At 36.5% G+C, this 18005-nt stretch overlaps 1 protein-coding gene across 1 annotated transcript in view; it reads right to left on the bottom strand.

Moving 5' to 3' along the window:
• LOC117425786 (cadherin-like protein 26) overlaps positions 1-10500 on the bottom strand; it is a 31394-nt gene extending 20894 nt beyond the window's left edge. Inside the window, exons 1-12 of the mRNA XM_059003438.1 lie at positions 10335-10500; positions 6525-6614; positions 6291-6410; positions 4518-4673; positions 3800-3947; positions 3196-3362; positions 2950-3078; positions 2337-2522; positions 1613-1902; positions 1213-1361; positions 799-1032; positions 448-669 (exon numbers count right to left, since the gene is read on the bottom strand). Coding sequence (XP_058859421.1) covers positions 448-669; positions 799-1032; positions 1213-1361; positions 1613-1902; positions 2337-2522; positions 2950-3078; positions 3196-3362; positions 3800-3947; positions 4518-4673; positions 6291-6410; positions 6525-6614; positions 10335-10370 — 1927 coding nt within the window. The 5' untranslated portion in view covers positions 10371-10500. The remainder of the gene's footprint in view (positions 1-447; positions 670-798; positions 1033-1212; positions 1362-1612; positions 1903-2336; positions 2523-2949; positions 3079-3195; positions 3363-3799; positions 3948-4517; positions 4674-6290; positions 6411-6524; positions 6615-10334) is intronic.
• Between the last annotated feature and the right edge of the window lie 7505 nt (positions 10501-18005).

Genomic DNA, 18005 nt, shown 5'->3' with positions numbered 1-18005 from the left:
AAAAAAAACACATATCCATTGCATGTAACCTGAGTGTCAGAAAGGGGGACAGCTGTTTCATTCACCAAAAAAGACCCCACGTACAAACAGCCAAGTTAGAAAAAAAAATCTAAAAGGTGCATTGAGGTTACACTTAAAGCAGCACTGCAACTTCTCCACTGTAAAGTTTGACTTGCCTCGAGTTGCCACACGCTTTGACGCAGTGCCTGAGACAATGAAAACGGAAAGCACTGTAGATGTGACATCTACCATAAGGACAAAGAAACAAAACAGTTCCACTTCTAAACCCAAACTTGTCAGATCTTTGAAACTTGCATGTTAGCACTTGTTCCTCCCACATTAACATTGTATGTAACATGGCTTTCCCTTACTTTCTTTTACATATCCCTATTAGCAATGTGACATTGTTAGTAGGCATGCCGGTTTGTCAATGCAGGCGTTACTTACACAGCATCAGCAGAAGAGCTCCTATCAGGGCCCCAATAGCAGCTCCTCCAAAACTGGTCGACTGAGCTTCCAAAGGTCTACAGACGCCCTCTTGAGAGCACTCGCAGATTCTTAACATGAGGTCCTCCTCTGTCGCTAAGCCCTGCTGATCAATGATTTTCAAAGGCACGGTATAGTTGCCAGTTGGCAGTTCTCGCAGCCTTAAAAGTTTGATGGACTCCCCTGCAATTGTGCAAAGAAAATACTACAGTATATACCAGATGAGTAGACACATGTGACTTGCATTACAGCCTGCTGAACTCTGAACGCTGGTGAACACCAGTGATGGAGAAGCACTCAATAAGTGCTTACCCTGTAGTTGCTCCAGTTTCCATGTGTTCGTCACGTCATTCCCCTTGTCCAGGAGCTGGAAGATGAAGGGTCCTGAGTACGGCTCAATGTCCTTGTCTGTAGCCTTTACTACGATGGAGGTGTTTTTGGGGTCGTCGCACATGTGCACATATTTGGAGTCAAGGAAGGGGTTGTTGTCATTGACATCCGTCAAATGGATGAGCACTGTGGCTGTACCAGTCTGTGGGGGCTTTCCTACAAATCAAACAAATAAAGCAAAAAAAAAAAAAAACAACAACAAAAAAAACAGTTAGCAGTTCAACAGAAAAGCACAAAAGAAGCCAACTAAATTTCACTAAATTACCTGTTTGGTACAAAAAGGGATGCATGTTTACTGATTCAGTGGAAGGATATTCAATATTTTACGCTGCTTACCGTCATCGACAGCAAGCACAATCACAGAGTAAATGCTGTTGTTAACATAGGGAGACTCTCTGTCCATTTCTGCAATGGCTGTGACCTCGCCAGTGTTTTTATCAACTGTTAACCATTTCGCTGGGTCACCGCCTGCAGGTATTTCATACCTAGTCAAGATAATGAAAAAGAAAAAACTCAGTCATTATTTTTTTTTCTGCTTTTGCAATTTTTTTACTGAATAAGGTATGTTTTAGCAGCCATGTAAATTTGCGATTTAACAGACATTGCAAAATTAGCTACAACTAATGGCAATTGAATAAAACAGGGTTTCCAGTAAAGCTTGATTGCTTATTTATTTCTTGTTGCACGGGGGTAAGCTGCTGGGTTAACAGGGTGACACTGAGATTAGTTCCCCTACCTTAGAGTACTGTGCGCTGCTTCCGGGTCTACTGCATGAACCTTGCAAAGCTGTATTGGAACTTTGGTGCCCTCAGTCTGGTAGACTGTAATCTTGGAACGCTCAAAAGAGGGAGGGTCATTGACGTCTTCAACATTGACGACCACAGGGACACGGTATCCCCCGGCTGTAGGGACACTACCTCCGGCTGTAGGGGCACTACCTCCCGCTCCAGGGCAGATGTAGAGAGGCTCCTCGTTCTCCACTGAAATCTCCAGGTCATTCCGGGATCCCTTCTCGTAGTCCAAGGGCTTCAAAAGAAACAGGATTGTTCTTAACTTAAGGGCTTAGTAAATTCCTATACAATGGGGCATACTCAATTGATCTAAATGACGACAGATGGAAGTACCGCCTCTGCTTAACTAACAGGAAAGGGCATAAAGTTTTCAACAACCCATGTTGGTCTCTTTAGTTAAACTTGTATGTTAAAGATACTCAACACATTAGCATTACTTAAAGGGGTTAAAGCTAATATAACACAGGCGTCTATAAGTCTTTCTTGTCATAGTCGATTGTGCATTTTTTTTTATTACACATGCTAGCAAACATGGATTTATTTGGTGAAGTCCTTCATTGGTAATTTACCGTGACCGACAAAACAAATGGAACTGTACGACAGGTGAGACTTCAGGACTAATTAGCTGCAACCCTTTTAATTATATTGCTACATGCGTTCCAAACCTACCTTGATTACTGTGAGGATTCCGTCGTTTGTTTGTGGGTCAGTCTCTATCTTGTAATTGCCATCTTCATTGCCTTTTGTCACAGTATACTTGGCTCTCCATGCTGGTGTATTGGGTGTGTCTTTGTCTTCCACACTGACCCTTAATACAGGCACACCTACCTGCTGTTCCTTCACGTTTCCTGTGAACTAGAACCGTTTATACATAACTTTAGGAATGTGAATATTCAATGCATAATGACAATTACAACAGTAAAAGGTCCATTACTAGCATGCAATAGTATGTATTAAGAGGCATTGCAAAAAATGACAAAATGTAGTTTTTCAAATCCCAGTACCTATAATGGGATTTTAGTTTTGTTGGCAACTGGTATTAGCAGCTTGAAGCTGCTCAAATGGTTTGTTTCCATGCCACCTCCACGCTAAACTTACAACAAGGATTTTCATTGTATTTTTTCTGTTTTCTTAGACATGTTTTGCTGTCATTATGGAAATAAGCCCCGACACCACCACCAAGCAATAACAATACTTGCCCCTTAAGTTACCCCTGCAGTAATGTGATATGGGTTTGTGAACAATGTGTTTTCTTATCTGAGAAGCAGTCTGAGAATTGTACCTCTTTTTTAACAAATACAGGTGGGTTATTGTTAGCATCTTCAATTTTGATGTTCATCGTTGCCGTGGATGAAAGTTGTGGTTCTCCGTGGTCTTTTGCTTCAACAAGTATCTTGTAGGACTTGGTAGACTGCAAGACAAAGAGCCATAGGATATTATGAATGAAAGATTTTAACCACCAGTCCACCGATTCTATAAAACTTTATAATAACCCAATTAGTTCCTAGGGTTGCCAAGTTGTTAGTACCTGATAATCCAGACAACCTTCAAAAGACACAATGCCATTGTTTGGATTAATGCTAAATTGAGATTTTGTTGAGGGAGGTTCCTGAGAAACGACAGAATAGGAGAATTCTGAGTTGGGGGTGCCACGTTGGTCAATGTCTTCAGCTTGCAGTAGAAAGACATCACTCCCTAAAAGATTAAAAATAATAATAATAATAATAATAATAATACTTCATACATAATACTTAAACTGCTCTGCACACCATATTTACCATTCAGATACATTATTTACATATAACATAGGAATATTTCTTCATTTTACCACAAAATGTGTCTCTGCAATGGAGACTTCTAATACACTGTTTTATTTTTTATAAATTGCTGCATTGGTGCATTTGGCTATATATTTTGCTCTACACCATAAACAGAAAAAAATATATATTCTGCAAAACCTAGCAGGGTTGTGCTGATTCTCATGCTGGTAAAGCCTTTAAGTATCAGCAGGTATGATATAAATCCATATTTATATCACTGCCGCACAAGCCCGTAAACTACTGATAAATCCTTCTTAAAGGAAATTAGAAATACCAGCATACCCCTAAACCCTACACCACTACACAACTCACCTGCAGGACTGTTCTCTTTCAAAAGGACATCTACTACTGGGTTTTTGAACTTTGGTGCATTGTCATTTTTATCTTTTACATCAATATTAAACACCAAGGACTGGTCAACTATTTTTCCTGTTCTCCGGTCAGCAACATCAAACCTGATCTGTTGATCCACAGAAAGAAAAGACGTCAGTATTTATGGGCCAGATGTATCAAGGTCTTCACAACAAAAAGCAAGTAGAATAAAACTGTTAATCTTACATAGTAAGTAACAATTGGGTTCATTTAAGGACTCAAAAGCAAGTTTAGGGAGTTTGCTACCAGTTATGTTACATTAACAATTTAATTGTTTTATTTAATTGTGCTAATTTGTAAAGCTTGAACACATTAATATTTAAAAACTATTTTCTCTTTTGATGGACTGAAGAAAACGTTTTGTATACATTATCCTTTTGTAGACCACTGCTACAGGTACCAACAGTATAAAATACATTTCATGATTATCAATATGCAATTGAAACTGTCAGTGTCAGAAGTTATTATATTTCCCCCCGTAGAACCAGTGTTAAGTTTCAAATACTACAGAATGCTACAGACAATAGCTGTAGACAAGTATGGTATATTGTCAACTGACATAATTTTCCAGAAACGTAATTTATCAGGTTGGCCATGGGCCTTATTGAAATTCATCCTTAACTAAGAGGTTTATCACGAGCTGCAAAAATGTGCTTACTACAAAGGTGGGCGTTGCTTCTCGATTTATGGTCTTAAGCATGTACACCTCGCCGGTTTTGTCATCCACGGAAAAATACCCACGTGGATTCTCATCAACTCCTGGACCACTGATTAGGTATTTAATGGTAAAGTTCATTTCCCTGTCATTGGAAAGCTGTTGAGGAAATAGAAAACAGAAGGAGGCCTTAAGAAACCTATTTTAATGATCTAAACAGCGGTGGAGCTAAATAAAGTCAGCCTTTAGTGTGCCAACAGTAAACTTTAAAAAAGAAAATAAATTGCACACTCAAAAACAAATCATTTTGTTTTATTGGCCAACGCTTCGGTACAAAGTACCTTCATCAGGGTAGAAACAAACACAGACAGGTGTTTAAATAAAAATGATAAGAAGATAATTGAATACCAGTGATGATTAATTACTTACCAATTAGATCATTAAATAATTCTATATATAAACATCACACATTATTAAATACAACGTATATAAACTGCATACAAATATAAACAGATAATTCATTTATTATTTAAAACAGTCAGATGTGAATTAAATAATATACCTCAAAGAAACAAAACCAAAGTTATTAATTTAAACCATAGTAATTAATACCGAAAAAAAAACCCCATCTAAATAGCATGATTATAATATACAAAAAATAATATTTTACCATTTTTATTTTTTTTTTTACAAAAAAACATTTCAAATCAAATTTCACATTCATACCATAAGGAACTCAAGTTTTCAAAGAATGGATCCAAAAAGCCTCTCTATGCAACAAAAGATAATCCAAATCACGACCCCTCCTTGGTAAGTTAACTTTTTCAATTCCCCAGTAACGTAAAGAGGAAATAGGGTGTTGAGCTTCAGTGAAATGTGCGGCAACAGGAGAATTAGTATTTCTGCATCGAATTGAGCTTCGATGCTCTGCTATTCTAAATTTCAAGGAACGTTTAGTTTTATCAATGTACGCCTTGCCACAATGGCAGGAAAGCATATAAATGACACCCATAGTTTTACAACTAATGACACCCTTAAAAGGAATAACCTCACCTGTAAGTGGATGTTTGAAAGACCGTAATTTAAAAGTACTGTTGCATTGTGCACATAAGCCGCATCTATAACTGCCATCTGGTACCAGGGTCAGCAGTGACTGTATTGCAATAGGGGGGAAATCAGCCCTCACTAAGGCATCTCTTAGATTTGGTCACCTCTAAAAGTTAGTCGAGGAGAATCCAAGAATAATTTAGAAACAGTGATCAGATTTTAAAATATGCCAATGTCTTTCGATTACCCCTTTTAATTTTTCTGCACATTGGGAATATTTTGTAATTAACATAACCGGATATCTGTCTTTAAGAATAATTTAATCTCGAGATTTTGAAGAGATCTTAGTGACGGCAGTATTAAGATATTTGTTCTTATAACCTCTATTTTCAAATCTGACCCTCATATCAGAAAGATTTTCTTCAAAACCAGGCTCACGTTTAGTTTCGCCTAATTCTGCAGAACTGACTGTAAGGTAGACTGTTCTTTAGGTGTAGTGGGTGAAAGCTATCTGCCTGTAAGAATGTATTACGATCAGTAGGTTTTCTGTACGAGAGATAGGTTCAGTAGGAATCACAGACATAGGTACAGAGATCTCAGAATTGGAACTATCAGAAAATAATTCCCTAATTCCACACAGGAAGTAAACTAAGATTGTGCATGCTTTTTACTGTTACTTTTTCCAGCACAAAATCCATCAACAAATGTAAAAGCAAAACCCATCCTCACATTTACAGCAAACTTGGGAAAAGGACCAGGATCTCCTTCTTCAACCTCAACAGTATTCAGGGCCCATCGCCTCTTGGTGCGTCGTAGCGGGCGTAAGCTGTCTGGATCAACCGACAGTTTCTTTGCAAAATAAATAAATAAATAAATACATAAATAAAGTAGAAAGTTTTATTATAGACCAGATCAGAACAAAGCATTTTCAGAAAAGGGAATGCGAAACAGTGTAATACTCACCCTCACTACTCTTTTCAAAGTTGATGAACGAGCCAATGTTTGCTCATTACCAGCATCTCTTTTGAGATTGAGACCACAGGCCACAGCAACCTAGAAAAATAAAACAAGTGAAGTTTGCAAAGGAAAAAAACAACACAAATCGCAGGAAGTCTATATTAATTGTGCCTCTACTGTATCTCACAAAACTGATGGGAAATGTTACCCAGGTAAAGCGAGAAATTATCTTATGTTTGGGGAAAGCACAAGATACATGGATTAAGGAAAACTTCAGACTTCTCAGGACTGGGGAAATGTTTCAGAAATGCTTATTCTTATTCAGTGTAAAGGTATTACATGCCAAATAAATCTGTGTTCTCACTGAAGTTAACATCTTTATGTACCACTTAAAGTGCATTAAACTGTGTTTTATTAACACCACTTAATCCCCAAATTACACATGATGAATTGATGATTCATGCACACATTGTTATTATTATTATTATTATTTATTTCTTAGCAGATGCCCTTATCCAGGGCGACTTACAATCGTAAGCAAATACATTTCAAGTGTTACAATACAAGTAATACAATAAGAGCAAGAAATACAATAATTGTAAATGGAATCAATGAACAATCACTAATCCTTTGGGATTAAGGTTAAATGTAACAGAAGATCATTTTTAATAAGCAAAAAAAAGTGTAATAATATATTACAGTAGATCACGAGCGTCATTAGACTTTGCAGTACCAACAAATGACTTTCCATAAACAAACGAGACAGTACAGTAGTGTGGTTTTTATTTTTTTTCCCAAGGTCTAAATGCAATTAGATGTAAAACCGAGTGTAACGATACACTAATGTCACAATACGATATGTATCACGCTATGCAATGCAAGTCGTGATGCTGTAGCGCAATACATGGGGTTGTATGTGGGGTGCATAATAAGATCAAATGGTCATTTAATGATGGACCACTTTGTTAAAAAAATAAAAACAGTAACCTAATACCTGCACAAAACAAAATAATGTAAGCACCGTCTTTAAAATATGACATTGCATGCAGGCTATCCTCTTTATTAAACAAAATAAACAAGTAGAATCTAACTGAAAGTCTTGATTCAACACACTGCTCGTTCATTGTTCAACCTGGGCAATGGAGGAAAGGTGGACCAAGACAAAACTGCCTGGGCTGGTCACTAAAACAATGCGGAACGTCTTTAAAACTATACCACGCAATTAGTCCATCTCTATAAATATTCAAAAAAATAATGATGTTCATATTTTTAAATCAATTAAAATGTTCACGGACAAAGACAAAGCAAGACATTAAATCAATGAGAAATAACTTGCAAACTATTTTTAAAAAGCATGAAAACTCATAATAATAAAGATGCAGTTCTGTAAATGTTTCAATGTCCCAAACAGCATATTTGAATGAACAATTGAATGGAATGCTATCAAAGATGATCATTCCATTTATATGGGTAATACACATGCTAGTTGGATGAGCAGTACTGCAGGTAAGTCAATGCACAAAACAGCAATCTACAAACTACCCCCACCTCTATTTACCTGTCTGGTTCTCAACTCGGAGAGGAGGGTCACTAAAATGTGGTACAGTGACTTTGGCATTTAAGTTTTTCACAAGGTTGGGTTGAGAAGATTGTCCATTTCAATTGTGATAGTGGCCTGCTGGTAGGTGGGTTGGCAGATACAGATTCATTCGAATGGAATGGTAATTAAAGGGTGGGTCTCCCACCCTATAATTAGTCGAATTTGGAACATTCCTTTTCTCCCAATTCGTGAGATTAGTCCTCCTTTATAGTATTCACAAGCGGTTAAACAGATAAAGCTAATACTTGTCAACGATAATAACCAGCCTTTTACAAGGTTATTGAGGATATTGCTGAAAACTGCTGAAAGTACTGAAATAAAGTCACTTTTAACAGTATGGTTTGGGGACTGTTCCAATCTTATACAAGTTTACCTGGATAAACATGCACAGCAATTTAGCAGTTGTCCCTTTACAGTATCTCTCTGGGCTTTATAATGCTTACCTATACTTTACCATGCTTTCATTGTGCTTCATAAAATGTAAAACAATACAATCTTATATGACCTACCAGTATGTACCCTCAACCACTTTAAAGTAAAACCTATTTCCGTTTTTTAACTACTTAATGATACAATGTCTAATCGCCATTTCATAACAAAAACAGAAAGCAAATATATTTATCCTGGTATTTTAAGTTCATGTATTTTTTCACGGATTTATTTCTTAGAAATGTTAGCTAAATGTTGACTTGCCAAGTGTAAAAAATATACTTAAATTCACAGATTTATTCGTTAGAAACCCAGATTTAACATGTCTGCTAAATTTTCACTGGCTAAGGGTACAAAAGATTTATAGACAGAGTTTAAATGTTGAATTTGTTATAAGCGTATGTATTTAGCTAAATCTGGAGTTTTTTTTATGTTAAATCTAGGTGAAAAAAATTGCGATTTACATGAAATCGGGAAAAAATAGTTAAGTTCTAATGTTTTAATGTGTGTCAAAAAGTGACTTGGGATTTAAACTGTTGATGACAAGTTTGTTGTCAACACTTTGTGCTTAAGTACGTTTATTTCTTTCTAAATAAAACCTGGTTTCTACCCGAATATTTATTCTTTCTAGATTATATTTTTTTTTTTTAAATCACCCGATTTTTTTTATTAAATAATTCTACCCGATTTTTAAAAAATCATTCACCTGAATTTGGAAAAAAACTTCATCCGAAAATCAGACGCCCAAATTACAGGACAAAGAACAATGTGCTAAGCAGATAATATTAATTGAAAATATGAACCTGATTAGGCATAGAAAAAAACCATATTTCCTGACACAAATATTCTGAAGGAACACAAATTAATATGATTTACTGTACAGTATGCGTGTAGGTAATTTATGCATACAGATATTTTCTGCATTTAAATACCGTATTTTTCTAACACAATTCAAATTCAATAGTACAATTTTAACAGAAGGTAAGCGTCCAGGTACCCCTGTTGTGAGTTGATTTTTATTTATCTGGGACTAAACTATCACCTGTAAGTTTAACAACTGACGATGTATGTGTAAAAGTTTGTAATTGTGGGATGTGGACTGGAAAAACTAGCCTTTCTACAAGCTGATTCGTGTTAAAGCGATGTGGTACCATGGCAAACAGTATTGTCTAGTAATAGAATAGAAACTGCTAAAATACCAAGCAAATCTATCAGGGACAATTGTTATAAGAAATGCATTGCTTTCTTGTCATTTTTCTCTACATTTAAAATGAAAATAACTAAATTGCAACTTAAACGCATAGTTTATAAGAGCCCCCCCCCCCCCCCCCCATACATTTGAAGTATTGTATTAAAAGTGACTAGAAGTAGGGTTTTATGTTTAATGCTAGACGCAGTTTGAAATTCTGTACTAATAATTAACAATGGATTTCAGATCGAGTCGTTCCGTGGATCCAGAGACAGGCAATATCTTGTTTTATTAGTCGTTTTGTTTTTCTTGTGCTTTGCTGTTCCTGAGTTTTTTGTTTTGTTTTGTTTTGTTTTTCAACCTGCATTAAATTCTATTTAAATCTGTTGTTAAATTTTTTTTGTTTGTTTTGTTTGTTTGTTTTTTCCTTAACCTTTCACAAACAAAATTGTAAGTATAAAATTACTTAATACATTGTACACATCTCGTTTCATGGGCATTTGAGCACAGTACTAGACAGACCTTTTGCCCATAAACTGGCTTTTAAGACATTCAAATATACCATTCGAAATTGGTACCGGTAGAGGTATATACTTACAGTTAGAAGAAGAAGAAAAGATGTGTATTCTCTCATTACGAGTGCAATTGGTTTCCAAATATCCCGCACAGTTCAGACCGAGTAATATTTTTAAATGAGAGTATTTTATTATTACACCTCGTCGTTATTCATTTGCTTCCTCCTGTGCATCCACTGCGCAAGTCATTGCTCGCTACAACAAGAAGCAAATTATTATAGTGAGGTCTTGTCTCCACCCCCGAGTACGTCCAGCCTTACTGAGGCTGTGTGAAGCTGGTCCTGCGGGTCCCACCTAAGCCTCGAGCGGGTTTGTATGTTTTGGTCATTTGGCAAGTAATATGAATAATGTAACAAACGGTGGAATTATTGTTATTGTTGGGTTTAACTATGAATGTATAGTACAATGTTAAACATATTTCAGAGTATATATACACGTATCAGTTGTCACCTTGTGAGAACACTGATGTGAGTCCCCAAATACAGACTACTGACACACCTCCCCCCTCAGAAGCGTACAGACGCACCACAAACCTGCCAAAATCCCACAAGATGTAGAGCGACTACGCCAGTTCAGTGCGATAAAGCACAGAACCAATTATACAAGATCCTTTACGTTCTTTTTATTCAGATAACAGATCTAAAAATGTAGGAACAGGGTCACCAAGAAAATCACACAGATACATTTTAACAAGCGTTTGTTTATTGTAAACTTCCAATAGCAATACCTGGTTTAAAACGGTACTGGTATACTGACAACAATTCCATTCACCTCTTAATAAGTAGCAAGATTAAGCAGTTAATCAAGGGTCACGTTAATAAGGTAATGTATTAAAGTACAAATGCAACAACGCTACTACCCAGCAATAAAGTGGAGATTCACATTCATAGACACAGTAAAACTGTCATAATAAAAACTATACCACGGTACAAAAGTACAAATACCCACACCACACACGCAATGTCCGTGCAGGTGAGGGACCCACTTCTTAAACTCCGGGGAGTCCAGCATTTTCATTAGAATTTTTTGGACGGCAGTAAAAAATAAAAAAAAATATGAAATTATGGCACCATTTTACGGAAGCACCCTAGTGCCCATTTAAAAAAATAAATCAATAAATAAGGTATCTAAGGTATCTCCTAAGTAGGACATATAGGATTATTTTTTAAAAGTCCTACATATGATATATATATATATATATATATATATATATATATATATATATATATATATATATATATATATATATATATATATCCACATAGGAGATATAAAGTCTCACGTAGGAGATACTTTTTTTTTTAATTGGCACGAGGACGCTTACCATTTTTCTTGTTTTAATGATTTTAAAAAAATTCCATCATATATAGAATAGCTTTATTTTATATGGCATCTTTCATAGTGGACCAGCATCACAAAGTACTTTACAGAGGTAGGCTGTGAACTGTGCATTATATGTAGAGGCACTTATAATAGGACATTGATTTAACATCTCATCCGCAGGACGGAGCACAAGGAGGTTAAGTGCTTTGCTCAGGGTCACACAGTGAGTCAGTCAGTGGCAGGGTGGGATTTGAACCAGTGACCTTCTTACAAGCCCTGGACTGTAACCACTGGATCACACTGCCATATTAATATGGGGTGCCATGTGTAAAAAAAAAAAAAAAAAAAAAAAAAAAAAAAAAAAAAAAAAAGCGTTAATACTTTAAAGTCTCCTTTTCCAGATTTAACTTAAATCTTGTATTTTTTCCCCAGATGTTGTGAAAATAAATATATATTTTAAATATGTACATTCAGATATAATTTACAAATCTTAAAATATTTAGCAACTTTTCAACATTTAAATGCTAAATCTTTATTTTAAAAGTAAATATATATTTTGTTATTAAATATTTATTTTGAGAATCAAGATTTAGCTGTTTGCAAATACATTTGTGAACTTAAATATTTAACTAAATCTTAAATTTCTAAAAAGAATTAACATTTAGTTAAATATTTAACTAAATGTTAAATCGCTAAAAAAAAGATTTTACATTTAGCTAAATATTTAACTAAATCTTAAATCTTAACTAGATTTAACATTTAGCTAAATATTTAACTGGCCAGCTAAATCTCTAAAAAGAGATTAAACATTTAGCTAAATATTTAAGCAAATCTTAAATCTCTTAACAAGATTTAACATTTAGCTAAATTAACTGGCCAGCTAAATCTGGAGGTTGTATGCAAATGAGCTCCGCCCACTTTGTGCTTTCACGCAATTTGATTGGCTCTTGTAAAGATTTGCATATTTCCCGATTAGTATTACAAGAGACAATCACGTCACGTGATTTGAAGGCAGCAGGAGTTTAGCCTGATTTTAAATTTTTGCTTGACAGACGCCCTTATGCAGGGCAACTTACAGAGGTAACAAGTTATTACAATACAGCTAAGAGATTATAATACAGCTAAGAAAAAAAGCAATACAGCTTTTTTGTTTGAGGATTTATTTTAGTTTCTGTTTGCACTTTTTTTGTCAAATGAAACGGTTTTTGCAATTATTGTGAACAGTGTATTTCTTTCTGTAGGTTGTATGCATATGTGCTTTGTATTTGTAGAGTATACATGCAACTACTGTTATAAACTGCAAAAAATGTTCGCCTTGCTTCACTCGGCACCATACATTTCACTATGTAACACAATTTTTGTTCCTGGGTAGTAAGTGTTATTTCCTAATTGCTTATGCCTCAAAAGTATAGAAAATGGCTATTATTCCCCACAAACTTTGCTTTTGTGACCAGGACAGTGATATTTTGAAATTTACCTATTTCCAATGAGAAAACTGGCAAATTTGTGTCTTTTCGTTCACATAAAGTCAGAAAAAAACAGCATATGAATCCAAATTAACATGTATTTATACTAAAGTAATACAAAAATGACTACAAAAGATTTAGAAGTGAGTAGTTTTTCGAGATTTACGATTATACTGTAAATCACGAATCAGCCCCCAAATGTAGTCTCCCATCATGTTCTCGTTATACTGTCCTTGGTAGCGACGTTCAAAGTCCAGTATATCCTGGTGGAAGCGCTCGCCTTGCTCCTCCGAGTACGCTCCCATGTTCTCCTTGAATTTATCAAGATGAGCATCAAGGATATGGACTTTGAGGGACATCCTACAGCCCATTGTGCCGTAGTTCTTCACCAGAGTCTCAACCAGCTCCACATAGTTTTCGGCCTTGTGATTGCCCAGGAAGCCCCGAACCACTGCGACATAGCTGTTCCAAGCCGCTTTCTCCTTACTAGTGAGCTTCTTGGGGAATTCATTGCACTCCAGGATCTTCTTTATCTGTGGTCCAACGAAGACACCGGCTTTGACCTTTGCCTCAGACAGCTTAGGGAAGAAGCCTTGAAGGTACTTGAAGGCTGCCGACTCCTTATCTAGAGCTCTGACAAATTGTTTCATAAGGTCCAATTTGATGTGCAGTGGTGGCATCAGCACCTTCCGGGGGTCCCAGCCGTACTCATCATACTTCAAGGCATCCAGCAAGGTCTTGATGCTGTTGTAATCCTCTTTGAGGTGCACCGAGTGAGCCAGGGGAAGAGACGGGTACTTGTTACCATTATGGAGCAGCACGGCTTTGAGGCTCCTGGATGAGCTGTCAATGAAGGACAGTATAATGAGAACATGATGGGAGACTACATTTGGGGGCTGATTCATGAAAGTGATTTACAGTATAATCGTAAATCTCGAAAAACTACTCACTTCTAAATCTTTTGTAGTCATTTTTGTATTACTTTAATATAAATACATGTTAATTTGGATTCATAAGTTATTTTTTTCTGACTTTATGTGAACGAAAAGACACAAATTCGCCTGTTTTCTCATTGGAAATAGGTAAATTTCAAAATATCACTGTCCTGGTCACAAAAGCAAAGTTTGTGGTGAATAATAGCCATTTTCTATACTTTTGAGGCATAAGCAATTAGGAAATAACACTTACTACCCAGGAACAAAAAAAAATAAAAAAATTGTTACACAGTGTTTTCAGTCTTGGCTACGTTGCTCTGCTCAAACCCCGGGGAGATATTTGATGTATTCAGAGTTTTAATTGATTTAAATCATGTTTGTAATGTAAACTATTTCCTGTGATGTCAGACCTTTGGTACTTGCCCGTCCACCCGAAGTTGGGGCCCATCCAAATTTCCATTCCTAGCTACGCCCCTGGCTTCTATTAAACATTTAGAGATTTCCCATTGCTTTTTACTCCAGGGCAAAAACTGTTAAGCCATTAAAATACCATTGGATCCCTCCCCTGCTTCAAATGTAAATTAGGGATGCAGTGACTACTTATTATATTATAATTATTATTATTATTATTATTAATTTTTTAGCAGACGCCCTTATCCAGGGCGACTTACAATTGTTATAATGGTGGGCGTTATTTGTGAAAGGCCTTCTTATTCAAGGTACAGTATGTTATGAGAGATGGAGGAGATTGTTCAGTTGTTGTCTAGCTTTTTAAGTTCCCGCTCAAACAAACCTTAAAGCAAGTACAGCAGTCTGGGATACAGTAACGAGGACCTAATGTAGCCAGCTGTGTCTGTTTTAAGTGGCTTTGTTTACTGGACGTCCTTCATACCGAAACCGCATTATGTTTTTGTTTAACCTTTCCACCTTTCGGTAACACACTGTTCTGTGTTGCTGAACCGGCCCACATAGCTGCATCCTCCCATTAGACGGGGTGATTAGAAAGTAAGTTTACCACATCAGTGTTATGGTGCATTGATGTGGTAAACTTACTTCCTAATCACCCTGTCTCGTAAAACATTACATTGTTCTGTCTTCAACTGTAAGGCTGTTCTGTCACTTGGAACATCCAAAGACTAATCCCTCTTTATTAAATGTAAAGGTTTCAGTTCTGGATTCAGTTCATGGAGCCGTCAGGAGGTTGTGTTAATTCTTTTAGTACTGGTAACACTTTGGTTTTCTTTGGAGATCCTCCTGCTCTTTTGATTCTTGCATAACCTGTTTTTCAAGCAGATGTCAGTCAAATATTGGCAAGCAACAGTGATTCTTTACTAAATTGCTTTAACATGCACAGCTTAGCTGCCAAAAGGCTTGGGCTGCAGCCAAATGCATTAATGGTTTCAGTTCCAGCGAAGTGTACTTTCTGGTGAAACTAGCATGTTGTTTACTCATGCTGTTCCAATAGTGTATATTCTATATAACCAGCTTTGCCAACAGTAAAAGGGAGCTATTCCAATGTTTAATTGAAACATGCAAAAGTAAGTACATCTTTATTTTTTATATTGTGTACATTGCCATTGAAAAGATACACCAGAGGCGGAGTTGAGACAGCACATTTTTTCCTGAAATGTTATTTTCCTTGGGTATTTCTTACATTTCTATAGAAATCCCTTAGTATTTCATTAAGATTGTCTTAAGATGTGTATTTTCCACAGTTGAGACAATTTGTTTTTTGTTTCAGCCAGTCCTGAAAGATAGCGATTTTTTTTTTGTTTTGCTATCTTCTAGTTAATTTAATTGTTCTTCACTGAAATCGGCATGTCTACTTACTACTTTAGGGATTTTTCTGCTGGTAAATGATCATTCAGCTTTATAGCTACTGTACACCTGTAACTGTAAACAAGATGGCTACCGGTACTTTAAATTCTATGAGGCAGCGCAGTGATTTCGAATATGTGACAAGACTCCAACTGTCCGTATCAATCCAATACACGGACAGCTGGAACCTTGCTCGACCAATCACATTGCTTGTTTCACGTTCTATTGCCAGACCTGGGTTATAATATGGTGTTTTCGCTTGGGTAGTGTACAAGGAGTCATGCAATATAAAAGGGCTGTGCACTATTTCAACAACTGTGCCACAGTAAATGCATTTGTAATGCCTTCCTACAGCATTTACTATTTGTCTTATGGCATATATAAGTGGCTAGTTTATTACAGTAAAAAACTTGAATTACTGGAAAGCATCTCCCCCTCCTTTTGAAAAAGAGCAGTGCTTTTCTCGTACTTAAACAGTATCTTTGCTGTGCTTGGCCGTGGTTTGCAATGTATTTTGTCCGTAGTTCACCATACTGCTCTATCATAAGGTAAGGTAAGTCTTTTACAATGCTTTCTCTGTGCTTTCCCTATAATGTACACTTGGCTGTGTGTTTAGATTAGGATCCCAGAACAGAGTCAGGGCCTGTTTGCATTGCAGTTAGTGTGCACGCTGGAAGAGGCCTGGTGTAAATACAGCATGAAAGTAGCCCTTTTAGTAGGTACAGGATCTTAGCAATGGCTTTCTTACTGCCACTCGACCTGTCAAACCTGCAGCTCGAAGTCTTCTCTTCACAGTTGAAACTGAGACTTGCTTACTTCGACCAGTGTTAAGCTGTGCTTGAAGCTGTTGTCCTGTGAGCCGCCTATCACGCAAGCTGTTGACTCTCAGAAACTTGTCTTCTGATTCTGTTGTGGCTTTGGGTCTGCCAGACCTCTTCTTGTCAGAGTTTCCTCCAGTTTCCAAGTGCCTTTTGATGGTGTAGGAAACTGTACTCACTGACACCTTGCCTTTCTTTGCAATTTCTCTAAAGGAAAGACCTACACTTTTAAGGGTTATAATGGTCTGTCTGTCTTCCTTTGTTAATTGCCTTTTTCTCGCCATTATGAGAGCAATATACTACTTCCTGCAGTACAATACTGTCCAAATAATGCTTAAGAGGGTGTAGTAACACAGTCTGTTCCAACACTGCTTTTATACAGACAGAGGGTTTGTAAGTAATCAACAAAAGTTGGGACACCTGTAGGAATTGTTAGCATCAACTTTCAAGGCTTAATTTACAGCTGTAAGTTGTTAACCCATTACTTGTTCCCTGAAAAAGGCCTTTTTGTATAACTCTGAAATGTACATTATTTTTCAGTTTTTGGTAACCTAAACTTTTTTTTTTAACCTCTGGCAGTTTACCGCTTACCTTTGTACCATTTCAGGTTATTCACTGGACTTGAACTGCTTAAATTTCAATAAAAACTGGAAAAATGGGGGTGTTCTAAAACTTTTGACCGGTAGTGTATATATGGTTTGAACAGCCCGTTTCAAGCAAACACAAATAAACAATAATAGGCAGTCTCTTGGTTTAGGTTCAGAAAAGGGTCGTTTTATCGGGGTTGGGTTTCTGTTTCTCTCTCTCTCTCGCGCTCTCTCTCTCTCTCTGGTCATAACCAGATAATGTACAGGCAATTATCTGTCATTTCATTAAGGTTATGATTGAGGATAAGTATGGTACGAAAATGTAATAATGTTAGGATATTAATAATGTTAATATCTTTTGAAGACACTGTTATAAAAGTTTACCGTAGTAAAAGCATAATAAAATATGGGTTAAGTATAGGTAATCATTGTAAAGCCCAGCGATGTGTGGTAAATAATACAAGTAAAGCATAGTTAACCATGGTAAACTATGGCATATAGGATATTCATGGGACAGCATGGACACCCTTACAAGACAGTGCTTTGGAAAAGGTCACTGATGTGTGTGTTTGCTTGCCCTGGTGTATTATATTTCTATGATTGTGTTCTGTAGATAGAGATCCCGTGTATATACTGACCAGCAAAAGGTAGGGGTCAATATGGACAGTTGATGTATCAGCTAGTGGCAAGAGAACAAAAAGTGAGACTTCACAAAGAGTAGAAACTTTTCAACAGAAGCGAAGCTGA

This window comes from Acipenser ruthenus, chromosome 29 (genome assembly GCF_902713425.1).
Source record: "Acipenser ruthenus chromosome 29, fAciRut3.2 maternal haplotype, whole genome shotgun sequence".
Taxonomy (NCBI): domain Eukaryota; kingdom Metazoa; phylum Chordata; class Actinopteri; order Acipenseriformes; family Acipenseridae; genus Acipenser; species Acipenser ruthenus.
The sequence above is the reverse complement of the archived record's forward strand: the minus strand, read 5'-3'. Positions and strand labels throughout refer to the sequence as shown.